The sequence below is a fragment of the Onychostoma macrolepis genome, chromosome 21 (genome assembly GCF_012432095.1).
Source record: "Onychostoma macrolepis isolate SWU-2019 chromosome 21, ASM1243209v1, whole genome shotgun sequence".
NCBI lineage: Eukaryota > Metazoa > Chordata > Actinopteri > Cypriniformes > Cyprinidae > Onychostoma > Onychostoma macrolepis.
In genome coordinates, this window is record NC_081175.1 from 10,871,500 (window position 1) to 10,895,240 (window position 23,741).

Consider the following 23,741-nt stretch of genomic DNA (forward strand, 5'->3'; position numbering starts at 1 on the left):
ATTTGGATAAACAAATTTCCTCTGTGTGACACAGCACACAGCCAGTGCTTGGCGTATTTACACAGTCAATAGTCTGTAATAACATATAAGGAAAACTAGTTTCATAAACATAAAACATGATGAAAAACAGGAATCCTTAGTATCAGGCATGGATTAAAGTCACAGTCTTCTCAATCAGCCAGCGGTGGGCGGGGCTGACGTTGCCTTGGTAACCAGAGGTGGAGCAGGTTCTAAGTTATAAGTCCAGGCGGCTGTTTGTAATTCTTCCTCGAAGTCTTTGGATCATATTGCGACTTGCTCCGCTCCGCTTCACCACCGCAACCCTTCAAACTACCTTCAGCTTTAAACAAAACACTTGAACGATGTGCGGTAAGTTCAGCTTGATATTATTATTTCTTTACAGAAATAGGAATACTGTAAATGAATCGCTTTGATAAGGTATTTCTCGTAATGTCTTAACAATCATACTTGATATTGTTATGGCGTGTAGTAAACTATCTGTCCCTGTGTGTGTGAACGTGAATATATAGTCAGATGTCATGCCAGCGTAAATATTTGGTTGGTCTCTGGTCACCATTCACTGGAGTTGTGACAGATGAAGTGAGTGACAGATCCGGTTTGTAGTGCGACAGCGGCGGTGTCTCAAAACATAGTGAGCTGCCTACATAGACAGCGATTTTGAACATCAAAGGCGCTAGCGAACGTTCGAACGCGCCTTCAGCGTATGTTGTCTGATATCTAGGTTTGGGCGTGATGACGTACATGAATGCTGTCTAGTTAGCAGCACACACTGCACTTGAAGACACATCCTAAATACAATCTGGATACACCACTTTCATCCGGCGACGTGGCTGATTGCAAATGTTAAATGAACTTTATCACTTTGTCTGTCACTCTGAGAACTATAATAAACTTCCTTGCCTCAATGTACTTAAGCAATCTCTAATTGCGACTATTGTGGTGATTAATAGACGCTGAGGTTTGCTCAGAAATCACACTTGTATTCATAAAAAAAAAATAATAATAATAATTATAAGTTGTTTTAAAGAGCACATTGGCACAATATCTACTATTATTATATTATTATTATTTAATATGACCTAAGCCGAAGTTTATAATAGCAAAGTTATATCTATCTATCTATCTATCTATCTATCTATCTATCTAACTATCTATCTATCTATCTATCTATCTATCTATCTATCTATCTATCCTTGTGAAAAAAGTGTGCTTATTTTAAATGTTCTACATTTTCAACATCATTAAACATGTGTAATTACAAATATTTAAATACCTATCTATCTATCTATCTATCTATCTATCTATCTAGTTTAGTCTGTATTTAGTCTGTCTGTCTATCTATCAATGTTTTCCATCCTTTAGTTAATAGGTTTATCTGAATCCTTCACTCTGTTTTATTGTATTAAATGTCTTAATATGATTGATATGCTTAAAGTTTTTGACATTCAGTCGATAAACCGTTTCTTGGGATGTTAACTGGGTCGCTTTAAAATGTGTTTTCATACACGATTAGTATTCTGCACTCTTCAAGACTTGTTACCTTGTACCCGGCAGGAATTTTTGCCTACCTGAATTACAGAGTGCCACGGACGAGGAGGGATATCTTTCAGACCCTCATAAAGGGACTTCAAAGGCTGGAGTACAGGGGTTATGACTCTGCAGGTAAGACTGCCACTCCCACCTCTGTGAGGGTCAGTGTGTGTTCCGCAGGTAACAGATACGGCTCAAGACGTGAACAGTGGCCTCGTTTCATGGATTTTGGCAGCACATTGGGCCTGGAGTGTCAGCTCTTCCACTGATGTAGCTGAAGCAGTCAGTCGATACTGGTGTGAAGGGGATTATTGTGCCGTTAATCTTGTTTTTTGCATGCTGAGTCCTCATCCTGTCTATAAAGAGTTTTAAATAGAGATAAAGAGACCGAGTGACCGTGTATGATGCTGTTCTTTGCTGAAAACTGTGTGTTTTTTGGTCAGGTGTTGCAGTAGATGGCTCAGGTAAAGATCATGCTGCTAGTATCAGCCTCTATAAGAAGACAGGGAAGGTGAAAGCTCTTGATGAAGAGATCTACAGTATGTTATCCCACTTTATTATCAATCTTCTTCCTTTTTTCTTTAAAGTGTTTCTGTAATGATTCATTCTTTCCAATTTGTATTAACAGAGAACAACTCCATCGATTTCGAGGCAGAACTGGACACACACTTTGGCATTGCACACACTCGCTGGGCCACGCATGGAGAGCCCAGTTCTCTCAACAGCCACCCTCACCGATCTGACAAGAACAATGGTAAAACATAAAGCGAGATGGGAGACAATGCAAATTAACCAACCTTAAGATGGTCATCTGGTTTATATCCAGTCATTAGTAAACCAGCTGGGGTTGCCGTCAGTTTATGAGCTCTTTATCCAGAAAAGACAGGACTGGGTAGCCTACACAGGCTTTAAAGCCATTAGGTTGTGTTTGTAAATGAAAGGCTAGCGAAGGCCATAATGCTGTGAATGATAGTTCAGATGTGAAAGTTCACCTCTGAAAATAAACACTGAAGTAGGGGGTAGAAACAGACAGCAGGAGGTTCCTCTCACCACACAGTTTGGAGTGCTACTGATTTCTCCTGTAAACCATGAAGGATACTAAATAGAAACAATATTACAAATTCAGTTTAGTTCGAAAGTTTTAGTTTTAGTTTTAATTTTTTATATTTTGCCTGATGATTATGTTATCCAGCTGGATTTCAGAATGATCCAAAGAGCATCTTTACTAAGCAGCGTTACAAAGTTAGCTACATTTGATTAGTGACCTAGAAAATGCAGAGTATTTCTGCAGAATTGTACTTGTGAACTTTTATTTTACATTTTTATTGTAGTCTCAGACTTTTGGACCCCACTGTAAAAATAATACAGCCCTTTGTACACAGGTACAAGTGAAGGGAAATTATTCTTCGTGATTTAACGTTATTGTCAAAATTTTGGACACCCCTAATGATTTATTAATAAGACAACAGCTTCGCAGGCAGGGCTCCGACATGCAGCACAGTTGTGCGACTTAAGATTGGATCCCAGCTTGTGATCCTTTCTGATCCCGTCCTTCTCTTTCTCTCTCCCACTTTGCTTTCTGTCCACTCTCCACTGTACTTTTAAATGAAGGCAAAATATATATATATATATATATATATATATATATATATAAAAACATCTTCTTAAAAGCCACAACCCTTTACCTAAAGCTCTGAACAGTCTGTTCATTCTCTCAGTCAACTTTATTAGGTGCATCCTGGGATGTTTTTCCATTATTATCGAATGAGTTCAAATGTATGCTAGAAGCCCATTGACTGCTTTTTCCAATTAATTTATGAAAAAGAAATTTAATTAATAAATAGGCACAATTTATATTTTCTGCAGTGAATTCTGCACTATAAAGGGGTGTAGTATTACACTATTGCACAGCATTAAATTATAAGCCTGTAAGTCTTTAAGATCATGAGGAAAATGTGGGTGTGTCTACACTATTGTGCTTTCAATAAGGACAAATAGTTTTGAACAATAGCACCTATTTAATTACTACACTGCACATAGATCATGAACAGTTTGTCAAATAGACATTCTTCAAGTCTTTTTCATTTTAAAATAGAAAGCATGTAGGCCTACATCCGTGAACGGCTTGTGAAAGCATCAGCCAACTATGATATATGTGACCCTGGACCACAAAACCAGTCTTAAGTCGCTGGGGTTTATTTGTAGCAATAGCCAAAAATACATTGTATGGGTCAAAATTATCCATTTTTCTTTTATGCCAAAAATCATTAGGGTATAAAGTAAAGTTCCATGAAGATATTTTGTAAATTTCTTACCATAAATGTATCAAAACTTCATTTTTTGATTAGTAATATGCATTGCTAAGAAATTCATTTGGACAACTTTAAAGGTGATTTTCTCAAAATTGAGAAATTTTTGCACCCTCAGATTCCAGATTTTCAAATAGTTGTATCTCGGCCAAATATTGTCCGATCCTAACAAACCATACATCAATGCAAATCTTATTTATTCAGCTTTCAGGTGATGTATAAATCTCAATTTCGAAAAATTGACACTTAAGACTGGTTTTGTGGTCCAGGGTCACATATGTTAGATATGACAGACAGCAAATTTTGCAGTTGAGTAAGTCATAAAGTGAAATGCGACCAAACCTGTTACTTGGTAACAGTAACAGTTACTTGTAATGCGTGTGTACAAGAATGCATAACATGCTTTCTTGTTTAAGATACCTTTCTAATTTTGGCATTTTTGATGGTTTAATTGGAGGGCCATCTTGCAGAGTTTCACAATTACATTTTTTTCGCATTACAATCAAACACACCTAAACCAGCTAATCAAGGTCTTCAGGATTATCAGGTTGAGACAGGTTAGAGCATCTTTTCTTTTCAGGAAGGTTGCCCTCTAGGAATGGGATTGGAAAGCGCTGTATAATTTGTGGTTTTTCTTTATCAACTTTTTTAATTTATTTTCACACACACTGTAAAAAAAAAAGAAGTTGAGCCAATTTAAAATTTTAAGGCAACCAGCTTCAGCAGATTTTTGAGTTTTCAAACTTTTTAAAAACTTGTCGTTTTAAGTATACAACAAAAATTTGAGAATCTCCCACAAAAATAAGTTGAGCAAACTCAAAAATCTGCCGAAGCTGGTTGCCTTAAAATTTTAAGTTGGCTCAACTTTTCTTTTTCTTTTTCTTTTTTACAGTGAACAACAGCACAACACAAAACAAAAAACAATAAAGCAAAACAATAGACATACAATCAATACTTCCAAAGTCCAGCCAAAAAGGAGAGAGAGAGGGAGGGAAAAAAGTCATTCCTTTATATAATCGAGTATGTTAAAGAAAAAAACCTGCCAAGCATCAATAGTAGAAGGCTTGGCCCCATTAATTCGCGCTGTTGTACATTCACAAGTCACTATTTTCAGGAGGCTGTGGATCCTATGGACACATGTGCGGTGTAAACCAGTTCTGTATTATTGTCTTCTTCGCAGCTGTAAAACCAGCAAACAACATACAACTCTTTTGTATTAAGCTTATACAGAGACCAGAATCATCATTAAGAAGACAAAAACTTAGGAGAATGACGTGACCCTTTGGCGGCAATGCGCGCATAGTCCTTCGCTCTGCTCACTTTGTCAGAAATTGTATATATCCTGTCAGAAAATATTGAACCACTCTTTATTTAGCTCACTATGAGTACCCCAGCAGTCAAGGACAGCTGGAAAAGAGAGTGGTGAACAATCGCCAATAAAGAAAAAATTCAAAGATTCCACCATCTCGCTGCTATAGCTAACGGTATCAAGCTAGTGCTTAAAGAGCAACAAAGTACTCTCGATTCGGTAGAAGCTTCGACTGTAAGAGAAGCGATAGACTCTGTACTGACCCTAGCACTCCGTGATCTACATTTGGATATACAAACGACTAACGATTCTGTAAAAGATCTAAAAGCAGAAGTTGAAAAGCTAGCCATCACGGCGAAACAGACACGTGACCAGGTCGATTCCATTCAAGAAGCTGCACGTAAGGATAGGAGGACAGTCACAAACCCAAGAAATCAGCTGGAGCAACTCACAGAATAAATTACAAATATTGAAGATAGGAGCAGGAGAAATAACGTATGACTGGTGGGGTTGCCGGAGGGGGCGGAGGGCTCTGATGCAGCTGGCTTCCTCAGAGCTGATCTTTCCAAGTGGATCCCTTTCCTGAAAGGCCATGACATCAAGATTGACCGGGCCCATCGCGTGTATGGCGGAAGGAAAAACTCCAATCGGCCGCGTACTCTCATCTTCCGTGTACTAAGATGGCATGACTGATCAGCGATCCTGAAGGGTGTTCGGCAGACATATATGGTGAAATATACGTAGGACAATGTCATGCTACTATTTTTTCCTGACTTTAGTCCAGCCACCAAGAGAAAGAGCATTAATCCAGTCTTGAAGAAGATGACATCACTTGGTCTCCAGCCCTTTCTCACCTATCTGGCGGTAATTAAACTACGGCACAAATGTGAGCAGATGATGTTCGACTCTCCTCAAAAGGCGGACGATTTTGTTACTTCACTGTCACTGAAGACGTATTCTGCAGCGCTACAAAGCAGCGGGAAGGCATCAGCTACCGTCTCCATCCTCTCAGCTCAACGAGAGAAAATTAACGATGAAGTCTGTGGTGATCCTAACTGCCCTGAAGAGGACAATAACAAGGTGGCCATGGACACTTGTTAATTTCTTTTTGGAATCTTGCCCCTGCCCTGTACATTCGTCCGCTGATTGGTAAATAATAATGATTTATTTTCTTTATTTTTCTTTATTATTATTATTATTCTTCGGGCTGATGGAGAGCAGGTTTAATCACTACGCTTTTGGCTCAGTGGGCCTTTTGGGGACATGTCTTGTGTTGAAGTGGACTGGTCATGCATCAACATTTGTTTCTGTTGTTTATGCAGACCTACATTCTCGGTAATGTGCAGTGTGGCTTTGGTTTTTATACACAGTTGTTTGTCATTCCTTGTTTTTGCTTTTTTCTATGCCCTTCAACAGACATCAATACTTTTATTTATTCTGCTTTTCTTTTAAAAGGACTATGCATCTAGGTGGATTGGTATCTAGGATACATACTAATGTTTATATGTCACTGGCAGTATGGCATTGCTTTTGTTTCTCTTCACTTAGACAGAATCTTGGTATTGCAAGCACACGATGCATGTTCTGAATGTCTTATCATTGAATGTAAATGGCCTAAATTCTCCTATTAAGCGTACCCGGATATTAGAATATTTGCACCGTAAATCAATTTCCTGTGCCATGATACAAGAGTCTCAGTTAAAACAATGCTATGAAAACAAGTATTACAAACTGGCAGCCTTCTCTTGTGCTCCTAATAAAACTAAGGGGGTGTTTATCTTAGTCGATAGGAAGTTACATTTAACTATTGAACATACCAGGAATGATGATGAAGGTAGATTTGTTTTTATATGCTGTAAAATACGTAATGACAGGTTAGCACTGGTCTCCATTTACTGCCCGAATGAGGCAGACAGTGCATTGTTCACAAATATTTCCAATATATTACTTGAGCAGATTGATTGTCCTTTAGTGATGGGTGGTGATTTTAATGCTGTTTTAAATCCTGCACTGGGCATCCCCTATTTCCTCTCATCCTATATGGGATTGGATCGCACCACCCTCTGGTCGGCCATCTGTTTCTTTAATATATAAGTAAACTTAACGATCACACTGTAAAGTCTCTTTCTATTAAATCTATCTGGAATCGTGAATTAACAGATTTTGATTTATCGGTTGACTGGGAGAGGGTGTGGTCTAATCTAATATTAACTTCTAAAAACTTGGCTCATCGTCTTATCCATTTCAAAGTCATCCATTGAGCATAACTCCTTACAAGAGGTGTAAAATGAAACTGCAATCGACCTATAACTATCATATCTGTAATACTGTATCAGCAGGTACTTTTCTCCACATGTTTTGGGAATGTCCAATTGTTGTCAATCTATGGACTCATGTGAATTCTGTTTTGTCCTTTTTACTACAAATTGAAATTGAAATTGTTGATGGTGTCTGTTTTTCCTCCCTCCTTGTTGTTTGTTTGAGTGGATATTGTTTTATTGATTTGAAAAAAAAAAGTTGATCACAAAAAAAGAAGACACAAACTTGGGTTAGCAAAGGAATCAATTTGTAATAAGGAGGATAAAACCAGTTCTGTCAGGACCACTATCGTCAAAGATGATTACCAATTAGCATACAGTTTGGATTGGCGGTATGGTTCTGTTCTGGGCAAGAACTCCCTGCACATTCATGCAGCCTAGCATGGATGAGAGCAGGGAGAGCAGTGATAACCCCCCAGGGTAAACAGAACAGAACCAACAATAGTATGCAGATATCGTTAAAGTTCAGTAATTTTGTACATTTTAGAATTAGTCTGATTCAAAGGAGAATCAGAAGACTGACAGAGGAGGAGTTGGGGATTGAGGAGGGTAATTAGCTATTGTGCAATGTGAAAACTGCTGATAAACTGAGGGACCTTATATATGGATGCTTAGATAGGTGTCATATCTCAATAGGTAGATAGGGATCAGCTGAGAGTCAGCTGATGCAAGCTTGACTAATGTGACCTGCCAGAACTAACGCTATGCTTTATGTTTACATGTGTCCATAGATTAATGATGATAGGACACTCCCAAAACATATGAAGAAAAGTACCTGATGATGCAGTATTACATATATGGCAGTTAAAATTTGGTTGTAGTTTCATTTTGAATCTTTTGTAAGTAGTTATGTATGCTCTATTAATGACTCTGAAGTGAATAAGACGATGAGCCAAGTTTTTAGATGTTAAGCTGATGTTAGACCATACTCTCTCCCAGTCGACAGATAGATTAAGGTTAGATAATTCCCTATTTCAAATAGATTTAATAGAAAGACGTTTTGTAATGCAATCAATAATTTTATTATATATTAAGGAAACAGATGGCCGGCCAGAAGATGGTGCAATCAAATCCTGCATAGGATGAGAGGAAATGGGAGATGCTCAAGGAAGTCCATTCGCTTTGAGAGCAGAACGTAACTGAAGAAAGACAAAATATGCGGATGCTGATAAACAAAATTTAGTTCTTAATGTCTGAAATGAACAGAGGCCCTGGTTATCATATACATCACCGCACGTGTTTACGCCTAAAGAAGACCAAGAAGGTTGGACAAATGGATGATTTCCGCATACAAAATTAAAATTATGCCATAAAGGTGTACTGTTACAAAATTTGAAGGGTCCTCCTATCAGACGTTCAACCATTTTCCAGACTTTAATAGAATTAGCCACAATTGGACCAAATTCATAATTATCACCTTTTTGCCCTGTGCCAGTAACTAAAATATATTTGGTTTGACCTTGTCAGCTTCAATCACTCTCCATGAAACTTTCGATTGAGGATCAACCCAATTATAAAGAGCCTTAAGTTGGAACGACCAATAATACAATACAAATTTGGTACAGCCAGTCCTCCTTCGCGTATAGGATGTTGTATTGTGGTAAGTTTTATTCTGGGGCATTTATCATTCCAGATAAATTGAGAAAGTATGGAGTTGATCTCCTTAAAGTAACTAATTTGTGTTTTTTCTTGTGTGTTTTCACCCAAGTTCTCATTCAATTAATAAATTAATTTTCAATTTATTCATCTGTCTCTTTATGTTTCTCTCCAGAATTTGTTGTCATCCACAATGGCATCATCACAAATTACAAGGAGCTGAAGAAGTACCTGGTAAGCAGTATTTTAATGACCTTTTTACTAGAGTCCTTGCCATGCCATCCATTTTACTTTATTGATTGGACTGTGAAAAGTGGAACCAGAACAAATGCCTTAAAGAGCTGTTTGGTTACTGGTTAAAGTTATCTAGGAGCCTAAACAGACTAATTGACATCAGCCGAAAAAGGAAAGTTGATAATCATTTGTTAGGGAATGGATTTTATGAGAAGATGCATATTAGTGCAAAGTATATGAAATAAGTAATAGTTTATGACATAATTGTCTTTTTTTCATTTTATAGATTGTGTCTTATATTGCATACACTACTCTATTCATTGTTAGTTCTATCACATCTAGTAGTTCGTTGCACAGTATCCCTTAATACTACATTTATAAGCAATGAGGAATCATTCTAAACGATATGTTTAGTATTCCACTTCCTCTCTCTTTCACTTTCATTTATCTCTGATTCCTTTTCCACAAAAGAAAAACATGTTTTGTTTTGCCGCTGCTTGTGTCTGTAACCATGGATTTTCCATCCCAACCCATTGATAGGTTTCCAAAGGCTACGATTTTGAGTCGGACACAGACACAGAGGTCATCCCTAAGTTGATCAAGTATCTCTATGACAACCGCGAGAACGATTATGTGTCCTTCTCCACCCTAGTGGAGCGCGTCATTCAGCAGCTGGTAAGCATCACGAGTGTGTACGTGTGTGTGTGTTTGGAGTGAGGGGGTGGTCTTACTCGCATGCCTCTGGGAACCCCTTGCTCGGATTGTGAAAGTTAAAGGCCAGTTCTTGCTCATTTTCAGCCCTCTTGAAAACAAGGAAAAGAAGTTCAGAAGTAGTGCTCTGTTTGAGGGGTGGTTACACGTTTTTCGCCATGATAGTTGTAGTGAGCCTCTCAAAGTTCTCACAGAAAAATCAAGCAAGGCATAAAAAAACTTTTCTGCGTTTATTATCTTCTCTAGCTTGCTTCCCTGTATTTTAATTCATTTTTCTCGTCCTCGTTAAATTGATCACGTAGTCATAGTTTGGTCTTCCTTATTTTAAGTTATATAACCAATAGCTACATTTATCAGCACATAATGGCGTGCCGAACAGCTCTTCCTTGTCTCCAGGTGACTGATATTACCTAGATTTTCAAATGTGGACAATTGGACCTTGTTTTATGATTTATTGTCAGCACCTTTGGACAACTCTCATGGCTATAATATCCTCTGCTGGGAAGTTCAGCTCTATCCAAACATTGTTCTGTGACGTTGTATGAGCGAAGGAGGTGCCCTTTGAGATATTCTTAACAGGAATCTAGTCTTTATCATAGGTTTATAAAACATCCTGCCTTCCTATCAACATAATGACTCTGTGTTTTCACCATCTCTACCGGACTCTCTATATTTTATGGCTTCTGTAAATTGATTACACTAAATTTTGATTGCTCTCTATCTAAACTGCTCTGGCAGCCATCTTAGTAATGGAAGGCTGCGAGATAAAAGGATGATAACATTTAAGGTGTGCAGTTGTGTTTATGGGGCAGCTGTAGGTTTCTAAGCAACCTCCACAGCCAAGGACGTTAACTGAAAGTGACGAGAGGAGAAACAAGTCTTACCGAGACTAATTTAAAACAGGATTGGTTGCTTTGTGCATTTACCTTTGCAAAGACACACACTTAAAATAAAGGTTTCTGTTAGAATTAAAAGGGGGAAAAAGAGTTTTAAAGCTTGAGGCCAAAGGAAACTTGTTAGGTTACAATTATTCATTTCTTCAAATAATTTTCCTAATATTTTATTAGGAAAACATCTGTGCTGTACAGAAATCAGCAGTAAATACACTGATCTAAAGAAACTAGTGGTGAATCTCAAAAGGAACGTCATATTTCACTTCAAAATGATCAAAAAAATAAGAAATAATTTGCTGTATAAAGTAAATTAAGTGTATTTGTTTGTTATTTTCAATACAGTTAAGCACACTACCCCCAAAATTCTTATGCAAAATAATTAGAAATGATTTAAATGAATTTTTCATATTTAATTGATATGTGATATATTAAACAGATTTTATTATAATTTTTAAAAAATATTGCTAATGGTAATACACACATGTATGTATGTATGTGTGTGTGTGCATATATATATATATATATATATATATATATATATATATATATATATATATATTCAATATTCTGAAATATTATAACAAAATATTATAACACTTGATGATTGACACTTGAAACAGTTATGGTAAATTGTAATAATATTTCGCTATAAAGTTATTTTAATGTATTTTTGCGTAGTGAACATATACTGTGTGTGTATAGATAGAGAAATTAAGTAAAGGCTGCATGGTTGTAAGCACATAGACATAAAATGTCTACACAGTGAGTCATGTATCAGTGTGTTTGGGTTATATATGTGTGGACTGGAGTGTGTGTGCTCTCCTCTGGGCAGCGAGTCAGGAGAGGCTCAGTCAGGAGGTAGGGGCAAATATGAGTTCCCTCAGCACACAGAGAGGGCCCCTATTCCTCTTAGTTCAACCCTCACTGTGGGGCTCTGTTCCTCTCAGCTCCCCTGTGCCCCCTCCACCTCTGTGGTCCTCCGCTCCAGGCCTGATCCTGCGCTGCACTCCAGAGGGGGGCTGACAAAGAAACGCGAGACCCTACCTTTGCCCATTCAACAGAACGATGATGTTTCCATTTAGATCTGTATCATAGCTATTCCTGTGCCTCACCAACGAACATTTGTCTCATTCACTTCTCTATCTTCCCGCAGGAAGGGGCATTTGCTCTGGTTTTCAAAAGCATTCATTTCCCAGGAGAGGCCATTGCCACCAGGTCAGTAAGAGCTATGGTTTCTGTGAACTGTAACACACTCAAGTTTCCTTGTTCCCTTTTTGCTATTTCTATCTTCTGAGATGAACCTTTTTCCCATTATTTCTCTACGTGCCAGTGAACAGGAGCCAGAAGGTTACAATCCACTGTCAGCAGATAAGATTTATGATGTTTAGTTACAATCTGCGCATTTAAGGACAGGGAACTAAGATTCTTAAAAAGCTGTGCCTGTCCAGGAATCAGGGATTTAACAAAGGTGTTTATGAAGGGTTATTTCAACATGCCTGGTTGGTACGCTGACCGTGTTTATATAATTTTGGGTCGATTGAAACCAAGACCGAAGTTAATTATTCCCATCTGCCTGTCGCTGATTGTGAACGAATGTGTTGTTGGTTTTGGTCAATTCTGTCCTGCTGTGAAGGGAACATTTTAAGACAGGCCATGTTGCAAGACCCATCAGTGTGGGTTGCTGCATAGACACTAAAAATGCTTTTGTTGTTTTTGCATCATCTAAAAGACTTTTTGGAAAGGTTATCATGGAACTTTTGAGGGGGGATGTTGCTTTGAATGTGCTCACAGCGTTTGCTAAGGGCTTTACAAACTCTTTGATACCAAGGACCCCAAAATATAATCCGGGATTGAGTGTGATATTATAAAATCAATGTGTTTCCAGTTATATTGTCATTTTTCTAAAGCAAATTGCTAAAATATTATTAAAATTATATGTTTTCAAACCAAAATGACTTCTATAGAATACAGGAGAAGATATCTTAGAAGAATCTTCTCGTGAAAGTTAATGGCTCTAAAACAACATTGACCCCATTTACTTTCATTGAATGGAATACAACACACAGAAGTAATGAGGGAGAGTAAATGATGGCAGAGTTTTCATTTTTAGATAAGCTAACCCTTTAATTAAGACATTAACTTTGATAGCCCTAAAACAAACTGTAAAATTTGAATGTTTTTTCATGGACCCAGTAGACCCTTTTACAAGTACCACTCACATTCAGTGAATTATTGATATTATTGTTAGCTAAAGATATAATCGTTAACAAAAAAAAATGTTAATATGCAATTTAATGTTTTAATTAATTGGAATAAAATATAAATATTAGATGAAAATAAATTGAATGAACTGAAATGCTTCTTTGGTAACTGAAAGTGAATGGACAAAATTTTTTTCAAATGAAATAAAAATTAATGAAATATAAATATAAAAATGACAAAAGAATTAAAATGAAAACTTATATATATATATATATATATATATATATATAATATAAAAATACTGAAATATAAAAATAAAAGTTAATTCTAATGTTTAATAAATACTATAATAATATATGATTAATACTAAAACAACACTGTAAACTATAAAAATGTAATGAGTCTTAAATCCTAAATTCCAAGGTTTTTTTCATATGCTCTGTGAAGAATCCATCCCAAAGAGTGGAATAACAGTATCACATCACTTCCATTTCCCCATACTTCCTGTCTCACCTTCATTTGATTATCATTTGACTGCATGTGACCCCAAAGCAAAAACATCTCGAAAGTGTGCTGTTGGGTTTTTTTCTATCAGCATTTTGTTGTTCTTGGTTTATTAATAAATCTTTTACGTGGTCCAGATTTAGAATCCAAAATACACTTCACGGGATGATGAACATTTAGCTTGCTACGCACACTGAAATGCAACTGCCCAACCAGTTCAAACAAAGCAAGCACTGAGAAAGCGCTCCAGTGTGAACCCATTTGGCACATCAGCATAAGGGACTGTGGGGCTGCGCCAAGTAAGATAGGTGGTGCACGCAAAGGACAGGTCTGAAATATTTCCTCAAACAGAGGGGAGGGGGGCGGACCTTAACAAGGATGTGAAATAGAGAGCGTAAAAAACGCTCAACACAGGTGTCTTGTTTACAGCAGCACTACGCTAACTCAGCCAATGGAAGAGCAGAGCCACTGCACATTGAAACTAGGGCAAAGTCCAGAAGGTGTGCTGTTGCTCAATAACCACAACAAAATAATAATTTTGTTATGTGATATATGTTTGTTTGTTGATTAAATGTCTTTTAAGATCTTTTGTCTGTTTTTACACATTCAAAGCATGCTTTGCATAAGTAGTCAATATAAAATGTATCACTTTTTTTTAACAGAAGGGGCAGCCCGCTGCTCATCGGTGTGCGCAGTCAGTATGAGCTTTCCACAGAGCAGATCCCTGTCCAGTACAACTGCAGTAAGTCTGGCTCACTTCATTCCTTCTTCTCATCCACATACATCTCCCCAAACCTGTTCTGCTCATTAGAATGAGTTTGCTATTTCACACTATACAGCCAAGATGTATTGTGAACACCCAAACACCACACCCAATACTGCATGTGTTTGTTGAACATTTCATTCAAAAGCATTTGCATCAGTAGGAAAGTAGGACCTCTCTAGGTTTCAGTTTTTTTTTTTTTGAATGATTAACATTTTTATTCAGCAAGGACGCAATAAATTGATCAAAAGTTTCAGTAAAGAATTTTATTGTTACAAAAGATTTCTGTTCTAAATAAATATTTTTCTTTTGAACTTTCTATTCATAGAATATTCTTGAGAAAAAATGTTTCTACAAAAAATATCAACATTGATAATAAGAAATGTTTCTTGAGCACCAAATCAGCATATCCTACTGATTTCTGAAGGATCATGTGACACTGGATGACTGATGACTGCTGACAATTCAGCTTTGCCATCACAGCAATGACATTTTAAAATATATAAAAATAGAAAATTATATTAAGATTATTTTAAATATTGTTTAATATTATTTAATGATTTTAAATTGTAGTAATATTTCTGTTTTGACTGTATTTTGATCAAATAAACGCAGCCTTGGTTAGCATAAGAAACTTATTGCAAAAACATTTGAAACTTTTTAATAGTATTATATTTTGCTGGGATTTGCTCCCATTTAGACACATGAGCATTGGTTCAATTCGTTCCCAATGTGTTCACTGTCATGCTGGAAAAGAAAAGACCACCTCTAAACTATTGCCACAAAGTCGGAAACCCCTGTTTTCTAGAATGGAAGTGTATGCTGTAACATTCAGGTTTGTCTCTACTGGAATTGAGGAAACTAACCAAACAGTTCATTTGAAGGAGGTGTTTTGGCTTCATAGTTTTGCCACAAAAGCAAAGAATGCGCTCAGGGCAAAAGGCACCATTTCTGTCATGGTGACCTCTGGCACATTTTGGGCTGAGGTTTTGGAAAGGCGTGAGGCAAACAGCCCAAGCCTGACTTCGAAATACATTGTTTTATGATGACAGTTGTCATCGACTGTTTATGACAACCGTAACGCTACAGTGCTCTATTTATATGTACGTATGATAAAATAGTGGAAACATAAAATACACTTTTATATAGTGAATATTTGAATCGGTTGTAAACATTTAAGATAGTTTTTATTAAGTAAACATATCTAATTTTCTGTTTCAATTAAAATGTTTTTTTTATTCAACAGAAATGTTAAAAATAACAGATTATGCTAACAAAAAAGTCAGTCGATTGCATAATATTAAATCAACTGACTTTGTTTCTTGCTCTATGCAATAATTCTCTGTTAAAATCTGTTAAGAAGTGTGATTTTATTTCCTTTTTTCTCTAGGTGAACCCAGGAAAGATGAACAGGAGAAAAACTTACTGAACCGAAGGGGCAGCACCAATGCCTTGCACTCAGTCCATGACAGACTGGCGGTGGAGTTTTACTTTGCCTCCGATGCTAGGTAACACATTACACTGTAGAATCCTATGCATTTTACATTTTCATTATTGTTTCTCATTAAGAAACCTAAGGATTGCAGACGTCCGGGTTAAACAGGTTATACCAGTTGCTAACTGAAATGGAGCTAAAATTGAATAATATAATGTCAGCTCAGCAATGCACCCTAGTGGCCACATAACCTCATTACACACATTAATGAGTCCTTTGCACAATCTGACTCTGCTTTAGCCTAGCTTTAAACTGCTGATTTTGTCTGGCCAGAAGACGAATGACACTATTTCAACAAACTGTTTCCCAGTCTAAATACTGTAAAGCTGATATAAAGCCACCCAGCTTTATATCAAGCTGATGTAAAGCTGCTTTGACACAATTTGCATTGTTAAAAGTGCTATACAAATAATAGTGACTTGACTTGACTACACACGTGATTGTGATAGGAAAACTAAAATCCTTTTATTTTTCATTTTTCTCTCTCAGTGCCGTCATTGAGCACACCAACAAGGTGATTTATCTGGAGGACGATGATGTTGCCGTGGTGGTGGAGGGGAAGTTGTATGTGCAGCGTATTAAGCGTAAAGCAGGCGAAGACCCCGTCCGTGTCATTCAGACCCTACAAATGGAGCTGCAGCAGATCATGAAAGGTCCCAAATCACACTAACACCATCAAAACAACATTCAAAGGGATAGTTTACCCCAAAATGAACATTTTTATTCAAAGTATGTACATATCAGTCTTTGCATTTCCTTGGAATCAAACCCATGACCTTGGTGTCGCAGCCAGCCTCTATGTTTCTGAATGTTTTTGACAGATTGTTTTTTTGTTCAGCTAAAAATGAATTCTAACACTGTGTACTAAGTACTATACCAAGCCCATTTGCTGTTAGTTTAGCAGTGGAACACAAAAGGACAATTTTGGAGAAGTTCCAGTCATTTATCTGCAAGGTCTTTAGTTTGATAATAATGACTTTTCATGCCAAATGTCACCACAACTTTCGTAGAGTAGTTTAGAAAGTTTTGTTTTTTGTCTTCACACTGTTTAGGTAACTTCAAGGCTTTTATGCAGAAGGAGATCTTTGAGCAGCCTGAATCTGTCGTCAACACCATGAGAGGCAGAATCTGTTTTGACAGCAACACAGGTACAACATGACCTTCCACTTTGCCAGAACAAAAGTCATGTGAAATTAAATTAGGCTTCATCTTGTAGTGCAACCCTGAAAGTGCAGCCTGATTTGATATTGCAAAACTAGAGCCATTCTTAAAGGGATAGTTTACCCAAAAACATTTGCTGTTAATTTGGTCACCCTCAGGCCATCCAAGATGAACAGTAAAGAAGATTTTTAGCTGAATCCCTGGTCCTTGGTGATTCAAAAAAATAAATAAATAAAGTCCATGGCTACTGTAATTCTGAGACTCAAAAAAAGCATATCAGGCAACACAAAATTAATACTCATGGCTCCTGACAATATACTGAATCTTATGAAGAGAAACAATCAGTATAAGCAAGAAACTGAACACTATTTGCAAAAAAGAATGATATAACAGATCATTTGAGACCAATTTCATTTGTGTTTTCAAATGTGTGCACAGTTATTCTTGGTGGCCTTTCTGACCATCTGAAGGAGATCAAGAGATGCAGACGCTTGATCTTGATTGGCTGTGGAACCAGTTACCATGCAGGAGTTGCAGTAAGTTTTTGCATTTTTTGGATATATAACAGAGAACAATTTATTGCTTTAAAGAGGAATAATGATGAAAGAATGAGATGTTTGTTGCAAATGTGTTTGCTATATGTTATCCATTTTCATTACAAAGCTCTTTGGAAAACATTATTCTGATTGGCTAAGAGTGAAATTGAACTGTCCAATTTTTTGGACTGTAAATTGACTGGTAAACTGTATATTAGACTGTTGTCCGTGGCAAGATATCAAAATTCGAATTGAAGGACTTCAGCAAGGGGTTTATTTCAATGACCAGCTGACTGTACTTTTTCCCTGACTTGATCACATGATCACAGCATTATCTCTGATTTTCTGTGCAGACACGCCAGATCCTTGAAGAGTTGACTGAGCTTCCTGTTATGGTCGAGCTGGCCAGTGATTTCCTAGACCGCATCACACCTGTTTTCAGAGATGATGTCTGTTTCTTCATCAGCCAGTCAGGTAAATGCAGCTCGTTACCATCCATCTTATGATTTTTATTCCGGAAAGCGTTGATAATAACGAACCTTTGAACTGCTATGGCACTGAAATACACAACAGTGCTAACATTTCTGAGGACATTACTGTTACTGGTGCAGCAGGTTTTTCTGGTTGAAGACACTAACACACGCATGTCAATGCTGCTGAAAGCTGTTAGTTTTATATATTGATAACATCTTTCAATCAGGTGAGACGGCAGACACTCTGATGGCATTACGCTACTGTAAGCAGCGCGGGGCACTGACTGTGGGCGTCACCAACACTGTTGGCAGCTCCATCTGCAGGGAGACCGACTGTGGAGTTCACATCAATGCTGGGCCTGAGGTTGGAGTCGCCAGCACTAAGGTACTATAGAGTCCAACTGAAATGAACATTTTGGCCTAATCATAATAATAATAATATATAACACAGAACATATTATATTATATATTGCCATTCAAAAGTTTGGGGTTGGGGTTTCAATGTTTTTGAAAGAAGTCTTATGTTCACCAAGGCTAGATTTATTTGATCAAAATACAGCAAAAACAGTGATATTGTGAAATTTTATTGCAATTTGAAACAAGAGTATATATATATATATAAGAGATATTTTATGGAAACTGTGATACATTTTTTTCAAGATTAATTGATGAATAGAAAGTTCAAAAGAACAGTATTTTTTTGTATCAGTGTAAAAGTATTAATTCTCACATGGGATCAATTTTATGCATCCATTCTGAATAAAACTATTCATTTCTTAAAAAAACGCACTGACCCAAAATTTGTGAACAATTATATTATATTATAGTATATCATACTATAATGTTTGTTTGTCTCTCCCCCTGTCTTTTGTGTATTTGTTATTATTATTATTATGTATTTATATTGTACAACAAATTGCATATTAATTAAATGTGTCTTACGATCATCTGCAGGCCTACACTAGTCAGTTTGTGTCTCTGATCATGTTTGGCCTTATGATAAGTGAAGACAGGCTTTCAATGCAGCAGAGAAGACTGGAGATCATCAATGGCCTCAAAAAACTGCCAGGTGTGTATTTGACATAATTGCTGTAATAGCCTGTGTTTTTTTATTTTTGTTTTTTTTGCACTAGTTCAATAGTGCTTTGACATAAAATTAACTTTGACATTGTCTTCCATTCAGAGCTGATCAAGGAAGTTCTGGCTCTTGATGACAAAATCAAAAGCATTGCAGATGAGCTCCACCATCAGAGGTCTCTGTTGGTCATGGGTCGAGGCTACAACTATGCCACCTGTCTAGAGGGGGCACTGGTGAGTATGAAGAAATATATATTGTTGGAGCAGTATAACTGAGCATATAATAAGGTGCGTTGTGCAGTCAATCACACTTTCCTGGTCTTTGTGCCCTGTAGAAAATCAAAGAGATCACATACATGCACTCAGAGGGTATTCTGGCTGGAGAGTTGAAGCACGGCCCATTGGCGTTGATTGACAAGCATATGCCGGTCATCATGGTCCTCATGAGAGATGCTTGCTACAAAAAGTGCCACAATGCCTTGCAGCAGGTCACAGCCAGACAGGTAACAATCATCACATGTATTCTGAAATATGTCCAATTATTCACCACTTTATGATGACTAATATCTTGTCTATATCTTTTAGGGCCGCCCCATCATCCTATGTTGCCAGGATGACCCAGAGATCAGCAAAATTGCATATAAGACCATTGAACTGCCTCACACAGTGGACTGTCTGCAGGGCATCCTCAGTGTCATTCCACTGCAGCTCATATCCTTCCATCTGGCTGTTATCAGAGGATATGATGTACGTTTACCTTTCCTTTTATTATTTATTTATTCATTTATTAAATGGTTTTTTAATTTTTTTTAAAAACTGCTTAAGGCAGTGTCCCACTAATTGGTGTAAAACAACTCGTTTTTTGGAAATAATATCAGAAGTAATCAGAAGTGCAGTCTGCAGTTTTCACAAAAGCCCTGGAGTTGTCAAAAGTCTGCAGAATGATGTGTCTTATGTCATTCAGTGGACTTTTGCTGGATCACCAGTGTTGGGCAGTAACTAGTTACTAGTAATTTAGTTACTGTAATAATATTACTTTTTGCAGTAACTAGTAGTGTAACTAATTACTAATAAGATTTCAGTAATAATATTACAGTTACTTTCCATAAAACAGCTTAGTTACTTAGTTACTTTTGATGCCTCAACCCCGCTGATTTAAAATCTAACAATCAAATAATTCCTAGATTTATTTTCATACTTTTCATGACTCGCACATGCATGTGATGTCCCCAGTGCAGCAGGCAAGCTTGGAATATGGAAAAGCTTACATTCAGCAGATAGAAATATTGCATTATATTGATTTTGTCAGGAAAAAAAATCTGTTGTGTAAGTTGTGGCTTTACTTTACTCTGGCATTACATCCCCTCTGATCAGCATGTGGTACATTATATTAATATAATTTAAAATTAAACAGTTTCTTACAAACTCATGTGATTTGATAAAATACATAACAAAATTTAATCTCATATGGGTAATGGAAAAATTACTTCAAGCTACACATGACAATCAATGAGATGAATACAACACTTCTACTTGAATGCCACTATCAATCACTATTGAGCGTTTGTAATAACTTCTGACTGCGATCCAGTGTGGATTTTGGTCACATGATGAGGCAGAAATATGTTGTTAGTAACATTCTAGAAGAATTTGATCTGGAAGATACACAGTTAAAACTTCTGTGGGTTGTGAAGAAAAAGTAATGTAACTATTAGTGTAACTAATTACTGTTGACAGAAAGTAATAAGTAAAGTAACAATATCACTTTTGAAAGGAGTAACTAGTAATGAGTAATATATTACATTCTTTGAGTAACTAACCCAACACTGCACGTCACACATAGAAGTAGTACACATTGTTTATTTACATATACTAGTACCGACATTGTAACAATACAAAGCTGGTTGAAAATGGCAAACCTACCCTTATATACTGTGTACAACTATGTATACTAGCTATAGAACATTCATATGTAATTATAGAACTGTATATAGTTCATGACTTGCTCACTAATGGATCCTCTGCAGTGAATGGGTGCTGTCAGAATAAGAGTTTAAACAGCTAATAAAATCATTCCAATAACTAATCCTTAAACTATAAAACTTTTGTAATTACAATCATAATTTTGAAATAGAATACTGTTTTTTTTAATTATACTGTATTTTTACTAGAATGTATTGTATTGTAATGTTATAATAATATTTTTAATTTATTTGGAGCTTTGCATTACCATTTAAAATAAACTACTATAGGCAAAACGATCAATACAAAGTAACTGTGCTTTTTGCAGAATCTTTAATGTTAGTTTTTGTCTATTTTTATTACATATCATCATTTGTTTGATTCCATCAGGTGGACTGCCCAAGAAACCTGGCCAAATCTGTGACCGTGGAGTAACTCCTCTCAGGAAATGTGAACTAATCGAAGTAGAAGAGGAGAATACCGACCACCAAAGTGCAATTACCAGTGTGTGTGTTTACGTGTGTTTTCATTTGTGTGAATGTGGGAGTGTGGGTATTTATGAATTATGATCAAATCCCTAAAGGCCACAATACCTGAGTGGAACCGGTGGTGGTGGGGGGGGCATAATTCCATTTGCTCCATAAGTGCCTCAACATCCAAGTGCAAATGAAGGGAACCCTAAACTGTGCCTTAAACCCCTTTTCTCTCAGCTCATAACCAAGCCTCAAAAATAACAACTAAGTCAAATGTTTACCTCTGACAAAACCAAAGCGCAATACATTAATCTGCACAATTAATCTGCGTGTCCAAGAAACTTTTCACTAATCACAGAGACCAAAGATCTTAGTTATGTTGAGTGGGTAAGGAAGTGATGCGTAGATGTGGAAGTACATGAATGTGTAACTATGAATTGTTTTTAAAAGGAAGGTCTAATACCTATCATTTGCAATACTAGGAAACACTATTTGTCATTATTGTTGTTGCATTGAACACATTTCTCAGCTGTAGCAAACAAGTGTTAATCACATGAATGTACATCCAGCATTCAATTATCTTAGCGAAAATATAACATAAAAAACTGGGTTCCACTGGAGATTTTACTGTACTGTTAGAGTTTACTTTGACTGTGAAGCACTCATTGTTGTAACAATCATTGTGTTATTACATGTGCTTTTTTTTTTTTTTTTTTTAATGAATGATTTCAGTGATTAATTTTTGTGATCTATATTTTTTGTGCCGAAATGAGATTTAAAACCCTCAGCATAACTTTTTTTTTCTTACTGGGACAGAATTCTTTGCGATTGTTCCTGGTTGGTTTAACACATAATTTCCCCGGCATATACATAGTTGTCATATACATCCATTTTAAATCAGTTTTATATTTTGAAAGTTATGGGTTGAGGGTCGTTGCATGAAGAGCAGCTATGAAAAAATGCCTTTATATTTCTTAATAGCTGCTAGTAAATAAAAAAATACAAAAAAAAACAATAAAATGAAGTACAACCAGCAACAGTGTCAGTAACTTTAATTATTCAACTTTAATATGATTTTATTGTCTTTTTTTTTTTTTTTTTACCCATTATTTTCCCTACAGATGGTATAGTAATTGGAAAAAAAAAATGCAATAAATACTATAAAATAAAACTGACAAGAGCCAGTAAAACAAGGATACTGTTGCAAAGATGGCATATAGTAAAAAAAAAACAGAAATATTATGGATTGGTGTTCAATTTTGAACACCAGTGTTTTTGGCTTACATCATACATATAATAGCTTTTATGTGATCATGTTTTTCTAGGCTGTAAGCCTGTCTCTAGAGTGAAGCACACACTGGCTTATCAACCGCTCACCAGCCATCTGCTTGTTAAAATGAGCCCAGCTGATTCTTTATGCTGTTTTACTGGTTAGAGGACCCGTCTTTGGCAATGTGTGGCAGTATGGAGAACCAAATCAGGCAAAATGAATCAATCATTTACTTATCTGAAAATAATTTATATTATTAAATAGATGCACAAATAGCAATCAGAATGAATATTTTATAGTATTCATTTGGTATAAATGTAAACATTTTAAGCATGTGAGGTGAATTAGAAGTGCTGTATCATTTGTATGAAAGATTGTTCTAATGAGGTACAATAGTCTAGATTAGCATGAGTTATTATCTGACACCCAATCCTTGATGGTAATATAGCTTATTTATTTGAAGTCCAGATACTTTATCTACAATTTCAGACATTTTTATTGGGATAATAATAAATAAACAAGTGCCCATTAATACATTAGTATTTTAAGCCTTTTTAAGATCAATCATGTTTTACTTTTTTCTTTTTAAGAAATTAACACTTTTATTCTGCAGGGATGCAATAAATTTAACAAAAGTAAGAGTAAAGACATTCCTAATGTTTCAAATAAATGCTGTTCTTTTGAATGTTTTATTAAAGAATCTTGAAAAAAATGTATGTTTCCACAAAAATATGAAGCAGCCCAACTGTTTTCAACATTGATATTAATAAGAAATGTTTCTTGAGCATCAACTCAACATATTAGAATGAATACTGAAGGACACGGAAGACTAGAAAATTCAAATAATCAAATGGAAAACTGTTATTTTAAATTCTAATAATAATTCACAATATTTCTGTCTGTA

The 23,741-nt window shown here is 36.2% G+C and overlaps 1 protein-coding gene across 1 annotated transcript; it reads left to right on the forward strand.

Annotated features, from left to right (window-relative positions):
- The first annotated feature begins 210 nt into the window (after positions 1-210).
- On the forward strand, positions 211-23,353 carry gfpt2 (glutamine-fructose-6-phosphate transaminase 2). Its single transcript, XM_058759300.1, has 19 exons — positions 211-369; positions 1,576-1,683; positions 1,995-2,090; positions 2,180-2,305; positions 9,259-9,317; positions 9,858-9,992; positions 12,075-12,136; positions 14,290-14,369; positions 15,781-15,898; positions 16,375-16,538; positions 16,938-17,033; positions 17,485-17,582; positions 17,936-18,056; positions 18,283-18,440; positions 19,010-19,124; positions 19,239-19,366; positions 19,468-19,635; positions 19,718-19,879; positions 21,485-23,353. Exons 1-19 carry the CDS (start codon positions 363-365, stop codon positions 21,527-21,529), a joined length of 2,046 nt encoding a protein of 681 aa, XP_058615283.1. The 5' UTR covers positions 211-362; the 3' UTR covers positions 21,530-23,353.
- Positions 23,354-23,741: the final 388 nt, after the last annotated feature.